Here is a 16,705-nt window from a genome sequence, read left to right as displayed (position 1 = left end):
CAGCTCTCCCGCCCGATCGCCCAGCGTCAGCCCTTCGGCGAAGTCGCTTGGAGCCCCCCTCGGGGGGTCCCTCGCCGAGACCTGCGCTGAGCATCATCGGATTGTCCTTGGCCGTTTTACTTGCTGGGCGCTGTGGTCGCCGGAGGATCAGACGCCATCGGGACATGCCTAGATCAGAGCTGTCGCTACACTGACCCCCGGATCGGGGTCGGGACACTTTATAAGTGAGCCCGAAACCCAGGGAGGGCATCTTGCATCTTCGTGGCTCGTGGCCAGCTCCTGGGCTGGCCTGGGAGGAGACCTGGGTGGGAGGTGACCTGGGTGGGAGGTGTGCATGGGCATGTCGGTTGGATCCAGCACGGTAAGAGTCATGTCATGATCCAGACGAAGAATTGTCCCCGTTTCTCGAGGAAGACGAAGAAGGTGCCTTTTGACAGACGGAGCTTAAGGCTTAAAACTTAGTATTAAGGTTTAATATTAAGGGGTGGTCTGTTAAGTTTCATCACTAGGACTTCATCCAAGGTTAGCTTAGGTGGGTCCACTCCCTTCTCTTGTCCCCCGACTCCCATCCAAACATTGAAACTTGTTGGTCTGTTCAAATGCATTAGAATTTAAAACTTGATTTAATCTGCAAAGTGATTCGTTATATCATCTATGCAGTTTATTGTTTTGCAACATTGCAAAAATTTCTATAAAGCATTAAACCACAATAAGTTCTTAGAAAATGTGACTTTACATGAAACCACCTATGAGGGAACCAGGTCTTCCAGTACCCATTTTATTCAAAGTCTGCATGTGCCTATCTCCCTGCTTCAATAAGAAAATGATGAAAGTTTAACGTAATACTGCCACCTTGTGGACAATTCTGCATCATTATACTGGACAAGACTTTTTGCCTATATATCTATATCTATATCTATATCTATATCTATCTATCTATCTATCTATCTATGAGATTTGTATACCACTTTGAATCGCAGTGAGATAAACACTTACAAAGATATAATTGGGATTCAGTTATACAATGTTCCAACACTCAACCCTTCACCATTGATGTCACCAGCTCCTAGTCTGCCTTTATGGCTGACTTTTTTTTTTTATGTAGGAGTACTGCTATTTATTCAGCCACTGATTAGCTGATTGAATTGGGCATGAACTCCACCTTACTTTTTTCCCCATAATTTTATTTATTTTTTCTTCTTATATTTATTTATTGAATCACTGTGGGAAAAGTCACCAAGTTTTCAGGTTTAAGTCTCAGTCATACAGTGATCAAACACCTTTCCCTTCACTAGCACTCATTTTCTACCACCAAGAACCCCAATATACCCCTCTCCCACCCATTCCCAATGCCTGTGAGGCAGATGATTTCCATTTAACTCTTCTCTACATTGATTACATTCATAATTTCGACAAAAGATGCACCATTATTGTTTAGAATTTCCCCCCTAACAATCAGAATTGCTGAAAAGGCATTGTGAAATACTTTGTTTCTATAGTTGGTTATGAGAATCATATAATCTCGCGTGGCCGCAATAGAAGCCTTGTGATTTTGGGTTTCTGCAAAGAGCCAGATAATTATGAGATTGGTTTCTGTGCGTCTGGTGTTATGGCTGTGCCAGAGAGGCACTGGGGAGGGCAACTTGTGACCTCAGTAGGGCGTGAAGGACGAGCCGGTACTGTCCCCCTTCCCATGAGACTGCGGTTTCCTCGTCACCGCCAGCTCATACCTGGCTTTCCTATAATCTCTGAGGCGGCAGCCACCTTGCTGCGGGGGTGGGGGGGAGTAGGGGGAAGGGAGCAAAACCCTTTCCCTCCCGGGGAGGCATGGCACTATGGTTTAACGCATGGTCCATTCACTTTTCTGCCGCAAGCTGCCAGGCTCTGGGTTAAGTCCTTTTGCTCAGGAGCCATCTGGTGAGGCCCCGCGTGTCTTGTCACTGCAGGCCCAAACCTGACTGTCCAGTGTCCTCTGGAGGGTGGTGGTCACCCGGCCGCCAAGGAGAATAGACCAAGGCACGAAACCTATTCCCATCTGGAGTGGCTCAGCGCCAGTAATCTACTGCAGGAACAAGATGCATTTCTGCCAAAAGCCTTTGGGTTCCAAGATTCGTTTCTGAGTCTCTGGGATCATGGCCATTTAGCAGTTCGATCAGGAACCAGAGAGGCCATGCCTCCAAGTATATAGCTGAGCCGGAGGTGGTTTGTGGGTGTGTCTCCCACATACCTAACTTTTGGCGTTTACTTTCTTGGTAAACTTTGCCCCAAGCTTTTGGGGTCTGGCCAAAGGCACAGCAGCAATTTTGGGGCATCTGAAAGCCTGATGGTGACATCAGGCTGCTGATGCACTCGCCTCACAGGTACAGATTGACCTGCTGGTAGCACCATACCCCCTATATGGCTGACTCTTTCTCTCTCTCTCTGAAGAAAGAAAAGGGTTAACTGGAACTTTGTAAAATGCTAGTCAAGATACAAGGCAGGGTGGAGTGATGGGGAGGGAATCTGGAAACACTGGTGGAGGGAAGTTGACACTGGTGGAGGGATTGGTGTTGAAGTACTGTATGCCTAAAATGCAACTACCAGTAACTTTTATATCATGGCTCTTCACTCACAACACCAAAATATTAAAAAAACAAAACAAGGATTAGAACCAAATCTCATAGCAAGTTTATTTGTAAACTATCACTTTCCATTTGATCAATATTAGCAAAAGTCAGGAAGATTTGTTCCATTGTTATCTGACTGACGGAATAATCTTCTAGATTGAATAACACTTTAGCTTCCTCCAAAATACCAAATACCTTTAACAGAAAAACATAGTGTTACCATCACATGATCACCACCCAACACTTTTATCCCACCCAGTCACTGTTAACTCTTGCTATGCTTATGCTTAGTGACAGATTCAGCATCGGAAATTTACAAAGTAGATGTAGAAGAAGATGGAAAAATAGAGAGAAAAGGAGGCAGTTAATTATTCACACTCTCTTGATGTATGTAGAATAATGGAATTCAGTCAATCAATCTACATTACTTATAAATTTTTTCTTTGAAAAGTGTTTTCAAAGTTTCTCTGCTAACATCAGACTCCCATTCCACATACTGAACACCAATGTTCTCATGGCCCTCTGTTAACTTATAATGACAGGCCTCAGGAACCACAATCACCTTTCCCCACTGAATTTTCTTGCTGGAAATGTAGAAGCCAACAAACCCTTCATGCTCTTGGTTTATGACACTACCTACAAAAGGAAAGATTTGACACGTGAGTAACAAGAGAGGGCCCAGTATTTGACAGCTTAATAAAATCATAACAAATTCATATTCTAATTATGTACGAAGAGAGGATGTATACAGGTAATACAAAATAAGACATACTCTCAAAAGAACAGTTTTTTGATATGTGATACTTTGGTAAGTATTTCAATAGGCTTACTTCCACATAAAATGTGGTCCTTTTCTCTACAGTTGGTAAAAATTGTGGAAGGTAGGATAATCGATATACTTTGCCAAACATGATGTATGAATCTAAATATTCTATAGAACTTCGTTTCTAAGCACTGTACTATAATTATGCTCATGAAATATGTGTTATTTTTTTCTTCCAGTTGTGTACGTGTGTGTGAGCATGTATTCTATTTTAGTCCAGGTTATTTCTATCCGTATTCTCTAACTGTGGAGTAAGAATAAGTATAAGTGCACCCTATCAAATAGAGGTTATAATGTGAGCATGCTTATATATGTATTTGCACACATTTATGTGTAGAGAATGGGGTCTTTACTGTTTTTTTTTTATAGCTGGGCAAACTTTATTCTGAAGGAAAAAAATTCATATCTAATCTCTATCTCTATATATGGCATATACACATATATAAAACACAAGTATAAAGACATTCAATGAAGTGAGATATTACAGGTTAAATTATGGTAAGAAAATTGTAACCTCTATTTGATAGGGTACATTTATATTTATTCTTACTCCACAGTTAGAGATTACAGATAGAATTACCCTGGATTAAAATAAAATTATTAATAATAATTATAATAGACAATTCCTTTCAATTCCCTTATTTTTTGTTTTTGGGTCACACCTGGTGATGCTCCTGGTTCTGCACTCGGGAATTACTCCTAGCAGTACTAGGGGGACCATATGGGATGCTGGGGATCGAACCTGGGCTGTATGCAAGGTAAACACCTACCATCTGTTCTATCGTTCCGACCTCTAGGCAATTCCTTTTGTAAAAAGTCAAGATAAACTCCTGCACTTAAGTAAATTTATAAAACAAACAAAACAAACACTGTCCTCCCATTGTTCATCGATTTGCTCGAGCGGGCCCAGTAACATCTCCATTGTGAGACTTCTTGTTTGGCATATTGAATACTCTTGGTAGCTTGTCAGGCTCTCCAAGAGGGGTGGAGGAATCAAACCTGGCTTGGCCAGGCTGGCTGCATGCAAGGCAAACGCCCTACCGCTGTGCTGTCACTCCAGCCTAAATTTATAAGAAGCATTTAAAATTGTGAAATATATCAAATATACAAAAATGCATTGAAAATGATTTTCAGTTTAGTAATTTATAATTAACTTTACAAACTGACATCTAGTACTTCAGAATCACCTGTGTGGATCTCATAATCTAGACGTTTTCACTTTCTCCTGTATGAAGAAAAGTATTGTCTTGAGTTTTATGACAAACATTTCTTTGCTATTCATTTGGAGGGAGGGTTTAGGTCAGTACCCAGTGGTACTGCGTAGGGGCTACTCTGGCTTTGTGCTCGGGATACCATATGGTGCTGGGGATTGAACCAAGGTCACCCTCATGCAAGGCAAGCATCTTTTTTTTCCTTGGTGGTGGGGGTGAGTTTATGGTGATGCTTGAACAAAGCAAGCATCTTAACCCCGATGCTGTTTTTTGGAGGAGGATGGTGCACACTCAGCAGTACTCAGGGGTTACTCCTGGCTTGGCACTCGGAAATTACTCCTCATGGTGCTTGGGGAACCCTATGAGATACTAGGGCTTGAACCCAGGTCGGCGGTGTGCAAGGCAAATAACTGCTGTACTATCTCTCCTGCCCCCTCCTGCTCCCACCCCCATACTAGTTTTCTAGTCCTTTGCTATTCTTTATTACTTTAGTAGAGATCCTAATCACCATAGGTTGTTTTTGCCCTCTCTCTCTCTCTCTCTCTCTCTCTCTCTTTGTCTCTCTCTCTCTCTTCCCCCTCCCTCTCTCTCAGTTTTTTGGGTCACACTTGGCGGTGCTCTGGAGCTATCTTGGCTCTGTATTTGGGAAGCACAGAGTCAAGAACAGCTACTCTATGGCAGTTCTCAGGGGACCATATGTGGTGCTTGGGATCAAACCCAGGTCAGCTGCATGCTAGGCAAGCACCTTTTTCCCTGTACCATCTCTCCCGTGTCTTGCCTTCTTTTCTACTTCATAGGAAAACAATAACATATATGCAATAATAACATTTTCTTCACTCATTGGAGCGATAGCACAGCGGGTAGGGCGTTCGCCTTACAAGCGGCCAACATGGCCGACCCGAGTTCGATTCCTCTGCCCCTCTCGGAGAGCCCGGCAAAGCTACTGAGAGTATTGGATATGCCAGACACAGTAACAACAAAGTCTCCAATGGAGACGTTACTGGGCCCGCTCAAGCAAATCGACGATCAACGGGAGGGCCTTTACTTTTATTTACTTTACTATATATTTAATATTCATCTGCATAGTTTTGTGTGTCACTAGAGTTCATTTTCCTATTTATCCTCTAATAAATGCAAGACAGTCTAGTCCCTTCCCTAATGAATCGGGTTGATTTGTCAACTTGATAGTAACAAATTAGTAGAGAAATAAGGATTTTATGTCTTTTTAGGTTAGCTCATAAGACTAAATTGATTTCTCTAGGATCATTTGATGTAGGAGAAACCTGTGACTGTGATTTGAGGACACTCAAGCAATCCTGTGGAGAGGTCCATGTGGCAAGGAACTGTTAACAACCATTAAGTTATACAGAAAACAAATACCCAGCCTCAGTGATCACAGTCTCAGTGAACAACTCTTATCCAACACTATGACAGACTTGAACCAGACCTCTTTTGACCCATTTCATCCAAGTCATTCATATATATATTTTTTTTACCTTCAGAAACAATAATTTGTATTCATTGTTGTAGATCACAAAGTATTTTGGTCATTTTCTATACATCAAGAGAAAACATGTTGGATTTGAACTTTTACCTACTTCCTGGTTCTTACTTTTATAACTTTTGGGCCATACCTGGAAGTTCTCAGGGACTATTCCTGACTCAGGGTCACTTCATGGGGGTGCCTGGGGGACCGACCATATGCGATACTGTGGATGGAACCCAGGTCTCCTGCATGTGAAGTATGTTCTCCAACCCCCTTGATCTAACTCCCCTGCCTCTACCTCCTGGTTCTTTTGTTTTGGGGACACACTTGGTGATGCTTAGGGCATACTCCTGACTCTGCACTCAGGGACTCTATATACCTGGTGGGCTCAAGGTACCATATGGGGTACTGGGGATTGAACCCCGGTAAACTGTGTACAAAGCAAATCACTCCAGCCCCTATCTCTTCATTCTTTTTTAAATTTAATTTAGCACAGCGGTAGGGCGTTCGCCTTACAAGCGGCCAACATGGCCGACCCGAGTTCGATTCCTCCGCCCCTCTCGGAGAGCCCGGCAAGCTACCGAGAGTATTCGATATGCCAGACACAGTAACAACAAAGTCTCCAATGGAGACGTTACTGGGCCCGCTCGAGCAAATCGACGATCAACGGGAGGGCCTTTACCTTTACCTTTTTATAGTTGTTCACAATAATTTATTACATTAAATATTCAATCCCACCACCATTACACCTTCCCACCATCATTATTTTGAATTTTTCTACCACCACCCAAAGCCTGCGCCCAAAGCAGATTCTAAAGAATTTATTTTTATATTGCTTGTTATGAATAATTCACTAAAAATTACACAAAAAGTTTCCTTGGAGGAAAGCATGTGAAGATTGTTGTATCTCACCCTGGAACCATTAAGCCCTTGTATAAGAGACTACTAAAATATTGTTACAGGTTGAGCCTTTTGTACTAATACTTAAAATTTTTTTTATTGAGATGAGATTGGTATGCCAGACACAGTAACAACAAAGTCTCCAATGGAGACGTTACTGGGCCCGCTCGAGCAAATCGATGATCAACGGGAGGGCCTTTCTACTCTACACTCCATTATATGTGGTGTGCTCCTCTTGGTACATCAGTGGTGCAGAGTAGGAAATATTGCGTGGCTGAAGATGTGACTGCATGGTTCTCTGGTTCTTATACAAGATAATTTCCCTATGAGTGACTCAGGGGGGCAGAAGTTTGAGTCATTAACGTTATCATACTGTGCCAAAAATTCAAATAATTCAAATTCCAACAAACCAAAAATAAGAGATCCTTCTTGAAATCTCTGATTGTTCCAACACTTGGTATGGTTATTTAATTTCAGTCATGAGTACATAGTGATATCTCAATGTGTTAACTAATATCTTACCAGATGAATGATATTGAGCAGATTTTTATGTGCAAGTGCTTTTAAATGATTTATTTTGTTTTTTGGACCACATCTGGCAGTGCTCATGGCTTACTTCTGGTTCTGTGTTCAGGGATCACTCCAATGGGCCCAGGGAGTCATATGGGTGTTGGAACTTGAGTACATGTGGTGCCGAAGTGAGCATGGTTGCTGGAAATTGAATGTGGGTTGGCCATGTGCAAAGCAACACTCTACTCACTGTACCACAGCTTCAGTTCTGTATGTGCTTTTTTTTTTTTTAGCAAGGATATTCAGGAATTTTCATTTAAGGCTATTGCACACGTCAAACAGTTCTGCACTTATTGTCATTTTTGTTTCTTTGTTTTTGATCATACCCAGAAGTGCTCAGGACTTATTCCTGGCTCTGTGCTCTGGGATCCCTCTGTTTAGAATCTCTAAGACTTTCTAATCTTACATGATTCCAAAAATATAATATAAATTCTAAACATCAGTGACTCACAGGATAAAGTTCATTACTGAAGACATGCAGCAGACCAGACATGACAATACAACTGTCACAAGTTAGTTCTACCTCTATTACCTGGGAAAGTTGTCGTAATAAATTCTTTGAACTGCACTAGTTTATTTTCTTTATGAACAGTCTTAATCTTTGCTGTCAGAATATATAAGTTGCAAAACTTTTTCTTGAGATGTTGAGGGCTGCCTACATACTTGAACCTTCCATTCACCATAATGGCCATTTTGGTGCAGAAAGCCTCACATTCTTCCATGCTAGGGGGACAAAACAGCATCCCTCTTATAGGAAAACTGACACATTTCAAAACAGTCAGGATTCTAAGGTACCATTTGCACTAAGGAAGCCACAATGTTTAGAGGATTATTACACACCATATTTGGGAAGAGAATTTAAAATTTAAAAGCAATTCGGCTAATTACTAAATTCACAATAGAAACACCCCCAGCTTCCTACTGTCAGTCAATTATAGATTTCAGAATTCATCTGTGGATTCTTGGCTAACCAAGAATCAACCTCTTCCTCCTAGGTAGCTCATATAGTTAAATAAGTTTTCTGACCTTATAGCACAAGGGCTGGAGCGATAGCATAGCGGTAGGGCATTTGCCTTGTGCGCAGCCAGCCCAGCTGACCCGGGTTTGATTCCTCCACCCCTCTTGGAGATCCCAGCAAGCTACTGAGAGTATTTCGCCCTCAGGGCAAAGCCTGGCAAGCTCTCTATGATGTATTCAATATGCCCAAAACAGTAACAACAAGTCGATTAGTTGAGATGTTACTGGTGCCTGCTCCAGCAAATTGGAGCAAATTGATGAACAACGGGAGGACAGTGTTACAGTGTTATCCCTTATGCCTAGCTTCAGCTAATTTCCTCCTATACTCTTTTGATTCTCAAGCAAGTTTCCCAATGAATCATACCTGTGGGAAGATATAATGATAGCTTTGCCATTTTCACACATCCAAGTGACTGCGTCCTGGAGAAAGTGCATGGTTATTGGGTCCTTGCCACTTGATGGCTCATCCAGGAAAACAACGGACGACTTTCCCATTAAGGCAATGGCAGCATTCAACCTACGTTTGCTTCCATTGCTTCAACACCAAAGGAGAAAGAAAGTGAAAGAGAAAGAGGGTGAGAGTACACATGTCATTAATCCACAGGACAAAACTGGCTCATATATAGATCAATTAAAATTAAAAAATAACTCTATTAAGACACTAAATTTAGTTATGATCAATATTCCAACACCAATCCCACCACCATTGCATCTTCCCACCACCATTATTTCCAATTTTTCCAACCACCCTTGAGCCTGCCCTCATAGCAAGCCCTCAATAATTTACATTGCTTGTTACAAATAGTTTGCTAAAAGGATGATCAAAAACTGTTTCCTTAGAAGAAAGTTAGTGAAGATTATTGTATCTCACCATGGAGCCCTTAAGTCCTTGTATAAGAGATTACTAAAAAATCGTTACTGGTTAAGCCTTCTGTGTTTACATTTTGTTACTTGAGATTGGTTTCCTTCAGCATTACATCTCCTGGTTTATCAGTGTTACAGAGTTTGAGATGCTGTGCGGCCAAAATTGTGGCTGAGCATTCCAGGATGTCCAACATTTCTAACAGGGTGACAACTGGAGTTAAATTTTTAACTGACTGGCGGCTTTGGTGTGTGTGTGTGTGTGTGTGTGTGTGTGTGTGTGACTTCCAAGCTTCTGAAAGTACAGGAAGATGGGGGAAGGTAACCCATCCCTCACCCCGTGAAAACTGGAGATTTCAGTCACAAAACCCTCATACTTGAGTTTTTCAACAAATTAATTTCTGGATGAGGCTCATCCGAGCAGAGGGTGAGCATGGGAGTGCTTGTGAAGTACTGAGTTTTTTGGCTGCCAGGGCCCTGTTTGGGCAGGTGCAAGGACTCATCTGCCCGCCTCTGCGTTATGCCAGGATGGTTCAGCCTTGTGCAGGATTTGGGAGAAACTCTGCCACTTGTAGATCTCTTTTGAGATTTATTTCTGAGTTTCTGGATCATGGTCAGTGAAAGTGCTCACATGGTGCCAAAGGTGTGGTTCATGGGTGCGACTGCCAGGTTTGCAAATTACAGGGAGATGGAGAGAGGTAGGCCACCCCTGATCCCTTGAAAGCTGGAGATTTCAGTCACAAAACCTGTATATCTGAGTTTTCCAACAAGTTAATTTCTGGATGAGGCTCATCTGAGCAGTTGTGTCTGGTTGGGAGCAAAGCAGTGACCGTAGAGTGTGGGGTTAGTTTTGCTGCTGGGACTCAGTTTCGGCGGGTGTGGGGGCTCACCCATCTCCCACTGGGTTGCCTGGGGACGACTCAGCCTTGTGTAGGATGTGGGAGAATTATGCCTCTTGTCAGCACTATCAGCACTGTCCTTCTTTTGTTCATCAATTTGCTTGAGCGGGCCCAGTAACATCTCCATCATGAAACTTGTTGTTACTGTGTTTGGCATATTGAATACATCATGGGTAGCTTGCCAGGCTTTGTTGTGTGGGCAAGATACTCTTGGTACCTTGCTGGGATCTCCGAGAGGGGCGGAGGAATCAAACCCAGCTCGGCCGGGCCAGCTGCGTGCAAAGCAAACACCCTACCGCCGTGCCTCTTGTAGATCTCTTTATATAAATATATGCTTCTCAGAGAAGCTACCGAGAGTATCCTGCCCACACGGGCAGAGCCTGGCAAGCTCCCCATGGCATATTCATGATGCCAAATACGGTAATGACAACAGGTCTCATCCCCCTGACCCTGAAAGAGACTCCAATCATTGGAAAAGACAAGAAGAGGCTGCTAAAATCTCAGGGCTGGGAGGAATAGAGACGTTACTGGTGCCCGCTTGAGTAATTCGAGGATCAAGCGGATGACAGTGGCAGTAATACCGTAGATCTCTTTAGAGATTTATTTCTGAATCTCTGGATCATGGCTGGTGAAAGAACTTAAGTGGCACCAAAGGTGCTCTTTTCACTCTTACATTAAATTCTACATTCATCTTCAAATAGAAGGCTCACCAGAATCTTAAATTTATTTCCACACTTTGAAAGAAAATCTGAATCAATGATGCATGACAATTCCATGAGAACCAACTTCTCCTCCTCTTTTTCCTCCTCCCCTCCTCCTCCTCCTCTTCTTCCTCATCCTTCTCATCTGTTGCCACCACCAGATCAACTAATTTTAATTTAAATACTTTTTTTGTAATTCATTTCAGTATCACTAGTGGTGAAATATTTTTTATTTGAAGAAAACAAGGGATATAGGAATAGGAATGATATCCCTGTATCCTAGGGTTATAAAAATGATAGTGCTCTCTTCTCTTACATTCAGAGGCTATCGCTCATGTCTGTCAAAAGTTAATTTCACATAAGTGGGATGTACCCTATTACTGATATTTGAACTTTCTGTGTGAGAGAGAAATCACATTGAGTTTGCAGGTATTCATTTTTAACATACTTGTGTGTATATATCTATGTGCTTAATAATCAAAACAGTAAAATATCTTACCTGTATGTGGAGACAAAGTTATCGGCCTGGGTTTCTAGGTACACTGAAAATATAAAGGCTTCCACATATTTATGAATTTCAGGTTCAGGAACCCCTCTCAGACTGGCATGCATAGTAAGTAATTCTCGGCCTGTCATATGTTTGATCGTAGGGTTAATTTCAGGACAATAGCCAATTCTTGATGCAACCTGAATCAAGAGGTCAATCACAAGCAACACATCCTTGTCAGCAATATGAAAGATCATACAGTTCACACCAAAGTGATTGCCAACCTAGAACTTTACAGACCAGGCTACTAAGAAAGTTTGAAATTCAGAGAGTTTCCTGTGAAAGATTATTTTCTGGTCCAAAGAATGTTTATAACTGGAACTTAATGTAGTAAAATGGGAGTGCTAACATTCCAAGTTGAAAATTTTAACATAAATTTATTGTGAATTCATATGTGCTAAAGACATTTTTATTACATGAAACTGATATTTGATGTTATTCAAATCTCTTTGGAAAAAGACATAATAATTTAGTTCAATCTTGCTTTCTGTACTCTTTACCTGGTTATTGATTTGCAGTAAGTTGATAATCTATTAGGAACTGCACTGGATTTAGATACAGCACACTGGAGATTATGGTGAAAATGGTGACAGAGATGGTTGTTTCTTTCCCAAAAGAAACTAATAATGAACAAGAGAAACCAACTAATAATCAACAGGAGAAACCAACTAATAGTTAACAAGAAGAAAAGACACTGAGAGATTTTCATAGCTTAGGGTAAGACTAGCTGGAGCGATAGCACAGCTGGTAAAGGCATTGCACACAGCAAACCAGGGTTCGATTCCTCCGCTCCTCTCGGAGAGCCTGGCAAGCTACCGAGAGTATCTCGCCCACATGGCAAAGACTGGCAAGCTCCCCGTGACATTTTCGATATGCAAAAAACAGTAACAACAAGTCTCACAATTTGTTATGGAACATTACTGGTGCCCATGGGAGGACAGTGCTACAGTGCTACACGGTAAGACTGAGCCACCCCGTGTGCTTCAGAGATCAATGCAGAGTACAAAGAAGACAAAGAAGAGTTTAATACTCCACAGGATGATAGGCAGGCATGAGGAGACAGGGAGGTGGGTCCGAGGTGGAAGACAGACAGCAGGGAAGCTGCTTTATTTAGGGTGACCTGGGGAAGGACTGGTGGACGTTGTGTGGAAGTATGTAAACTTGACCCAGGTACAGCTCACAAAGAGGAAGTGAGGGAGTTCCACATAGACCAGGAGGACAACAGAAAAAGCTATTTCTGTCTTGGGGTGGAGGTACACTGACACTCTGACGATGGGTACGGTGTGGTGATTTGAACCACTAAAAGGAATAAAGATTTGTGCACTAGCAAACTAATGTTTCCTTAATAGATTAATATGCATACACATGCGTGTGTATACATATATATACACACACATACAGACATATATGCTACAAATCTCATGCCTTCTCTAACTCATCTTTGCCTCATTCCTTCTCAAGCCCCCACATACGGTTATTCCAAGACCACTCCTGGTGGGGTTTGGAGGACCATACTAGTGCTGGGGATTGAACCTGGGCCAGGATTGAGAGACAAATTGCCCTACCCACTATATTATCCTTTGGTCCCAAGATTTCATCTATTATTATAATGAAGTAGTGTTCCATTGTGTATATATACTACAAACTACTTAAAAATGTTTTGTTATTTTGGTGACATGGTTACAATAGTGTTGATGTTTATGGTATTGGTATACAAAGGTATTATACTTGCATCACCACCCAAGTGCCCCAAACCATCACCACTGTCCGGGCACTTCCCTCCCCATCCTCTACCTGTCCTCACTGGGTAATTTCAGTTTTTTGGCCAAAATCCAAAAGTTTTCTTCATTGGATACTGTTAATTTCCTTGATTATTTATTTATATATTTTGGGTTTTGTTTTGCAATCATTCCTGGCAGGGATCAGTGCTTATTCCCATCTCTGTGCTCAGGCTTCACTCATGCTGTTGCTTGGGGGACCGGCTGTGGTGCTGAGAACTGAAACTAGGTCAGTCATGTGAAAGACAAGCACCTTAACCCTAGTGCTATCTCTCCAGCCCTCCTTTAATTTTTTTTATATACACCATCTGAGTGAGATCATGTAGCACTTGTTCTTTGCCAAATAAGCTGACTTATTTTTTGTATTCTATGACCTCCTAAAATTCCAAGTTCAAGCAAAGGCGAAATTTCATCTCTTCTTACAGATGAGTAATAGTCTATTGTGTATATTTTAACCACTGTAGCTCTGTCCTCCCGTTGTTCCTTGATTTGTCTGAGCGGGCACCAGTAACGTCTCCATTATGAGAATTATTGTTGCTGGTTTTGGCATATCTAATATGCCATGGGGAGTTTGCCAGGTATGGGATACTCTCGGTAGCTTGCTGGGCTCTCCAAGAGGGATGGAGGAATCGAACCTGGGTCAGCCGCGTGCAAGGCAAACACCCTACCTGCGGTGCTATTGCTCTAGCCCATTCTAACCACAATTTATTTATTTATTTTTTGGGGTGGTGGTGCTATGGATTGAACCCAGACATCACTGTCGTATTGAGCTACATCCTCAGTCCTGTAATTCATTTATTTGTTTACCAATTTGTAGTTTATCTGTGATCTCTGTTCTCACATGTTGGAATGCTAGCGCCCTCAGGACAGGCAATTTCTTTCTCTTTTGACCTAAGCAGCCCAATCTGTATCTATCTGGTCCTTGGAAGTGTTGGGTAATTCCGGGTCCATGAAAGAGTGTTCTTTTCCTTTTATTTGTTTTATGGGCAGCACCCAGTGCTCAGGGCTCACTTCTGGTTCTGTGCTTAGGGATTACTCCTGATGGGCTCTGGGGGGTGGGGTGGGTGTGTCACATGGGATGTGATGGATCAAACCCCAATTAGGTGGGTTCAAGGCAAGGTGTACATTGATTTGGTCCTACCCGAGCCGTCTACTTTTTCTAAACCCCATTTTATATTAAACTTCAATAATGTTCTCACAGGTTAAAATTGTTCTTCCTGTTTCTACTTTGATATATACTTTGTTTTAGCCTGAACGAATAGTTTCCTTTACCAAACTTAATGTTAGCATTATAACTGCTGTCCATAGAGTTTCTTACTTGTGAAAAATGAATATGCACACTAATGGTTCAAGCTTTTAACCTTTTTCCCAAACCTACTTGCTTATTGCCTCCTCCCTTAGGCCACCACATCTGTGAATAGGCAAGGAATACCTTTGTGGTATTTTTAGTGATATTAATGCCATCAATTAGTACCACTCCAGAGGTTGTGATTTCCTCTCCTGTAATCATTTTGAATATAGTGCTTTTTCCAGCTCCGTCTATTCCAAGTAATCCAAAACACTCTGACTTTTGCACTACAAGGGAAATGTTTTTCACAGCTTTCACAACTGGACACTTATAATAAATCTGAGGGAAAAAAACCCACAATGTATTAAAGCATTGATTATGGGTCATCCATAACACAAACCCCTGTGGATGAGTAATTGTGAGCAGTTTTACAAAAGTTCTGCAGTAGCCCTCTATTTTACCAGAACACACACACACACACACACACACACACACACACACACACACAGAGGGACTTAGTAATATAGCAAGTCCTTGAATAAAATCTTTACAGTCAGTATAATTTTGTTATAACACTGATGAGAAAAAAAAATTACTGGCCAATTGGCCAATGTGGGACAAAAGCTCAAGCACATTATTCTAGAATCTGTTTTAGCAAAACATCCTTTTACTTCAAGTTTCAACATCGAAGAACTTTAGGTCACTTAGTGTGACTTAAAATAAGTACTTAATACTTAATGAATACTTAAAATTTCTTGGCAGAAACAGTGGGGAAAAGTTCATGGCAATTTTGGTTGTGAAATGCCTTTTTACCTTTGTAACATCTTTAAGAACCAGTGGGGCAGTGTTCAGTTGAGGAGACTGTGTTTCATTACTTTCTTTTTCTTTTACATCTTTATCTTCTTCGTGTTCGTTTAATTGTTCATGGCTCATGGAAGTATCCTGCTGGGAATCCTATATTTGTAAAACAAAAATTATAGATGTGAATATATTTTAAGATACCTTGTTTATGGGCTGGGGCGATAGCACAGCGGTAGGGCGTTTGCCTTGCACGTGTCCGACCCAACCGACCCAGGTTCAATTCCTCCGCCCCTCTTGGAGAGCCTGGCAAGCTACCGAGAGGATCTCGCCCGCACGGCAGAGCCTGGCAAGCTACCCATGACGTATTCAATATGCCAAACACAGTAACAACAAGTCTCATGATGGAAACGTTACTGGGCCTGCTTGAGCAAATCGATGAACCTTGTTTATATTGAGTGGTTTTTGGAAATCTGACTTAAGAGCGTTGTCTCAGAAACATCTAAAAAGGCCTGAGTAATTTCAAAGAGGCTTCTTATTAACTTCCTGAATTCTTCTTCTTCTTCTTCTTCTTCTTCTTCTTCTTCTTCTTCTTCTTCTTCTTCTTCTTCTTCTTCTTCTTCTTCTTCTTCTTCTACTACTACTTTTTGCTTTTGGCTCACACGTGGCGTTGCACGGGGATTCCTTCTGGCTTTCCACTCAGGAATCACTCCTGCGGTGCTCCAGGGACCATATGGGATGCTGGGAATTGAATCCAGGTCGACCTCGTGCAAGACAAATGCCCTACCCACTGTGCTGTTATTCCAGCCCCGGCCCTATAAATATTTTAGGGGTGCAATGTTAACACTCTAAACACTTTATTTACTTTTTATGTCTTGAGCCAGATGTCTTCTAATTAGAGTAGTAAAATCTACGTGGCCTTTGGTGTGAAAACAAGCAAGACAGAACTTTCACGGGTTATGTAGTTCAATGCACTAACTAGTAACATATAAAGGGCAACTACAATCTTATCATATAAGCTAAACTAAAACTGTGTAAATGATATATTCGTTATGATACTAATAATTAGTTATTATACTAATTTCAGGTGGTAGCAGAAACATTAAGAACCTCAAGATACACTCCTTTCTACAACAGTAGAGAGTTACAGGCTTAGAGAACTTATGACCAAAATCTGGGACTAACCAAGAATAGCAGAAATGGAATGAAGAAATGTTACA

General features: G+C 41.6%; 1 protein-coding gene across 1 annotated transcript in view; it reads right to left on the bottom strand.

The window, feature by feature from the left end:
* Window positions 1-368: 368 nt before the first annotated feature.
* Window positions 369-16,705, bottom strand: part of LOC130045925 (phospholipid-transporting ATPase ABCA3-like) — a 105,407-nt gene continuing 89,070 nt past the window's right edge. The window contains 8 exon segments of the mRNA XM_056138807.1: window positions 369-427; window positions 2,687-2,801; window positions 3,169-3,242; window positions 8,129-8,319; window positions 8,978-9,148; window positions 11,574-11,761; window positions 14,832-15,026; window positions 15,501-15,589. Of these exon segments, the coding sequence (XP_055994782.1) occupies window positions 369-427; window positions 2,687-2,801; window positions 3,169-3,242; window positions 8,129-8,319; window positions 8,978-9,148; window positions 11,574-11,761; window positions 14,832-15,026; window positions 15,501-15,589 (1,082 nt within the window).

The sequence above is a fragment of the Sorex fumeus genome, unplaced genomic scaffold (assembly GCF_029834395.1).
Source record: "Sorex fumeus unplaced genomic scaffold, SorFum_2.1 ptg000130l, whole genome shotgun sequence".
NCBI classification, from domain to species: domain Eukaryota; kingdom Metazoa; phylum Chordata; class Mammalia; order Eulipotyphla; family Soricidae; genus Sorex; species Sorex fumeus.
This window is presented reverse-complemented; position numbering and strand designations above follow the sequence as displayed.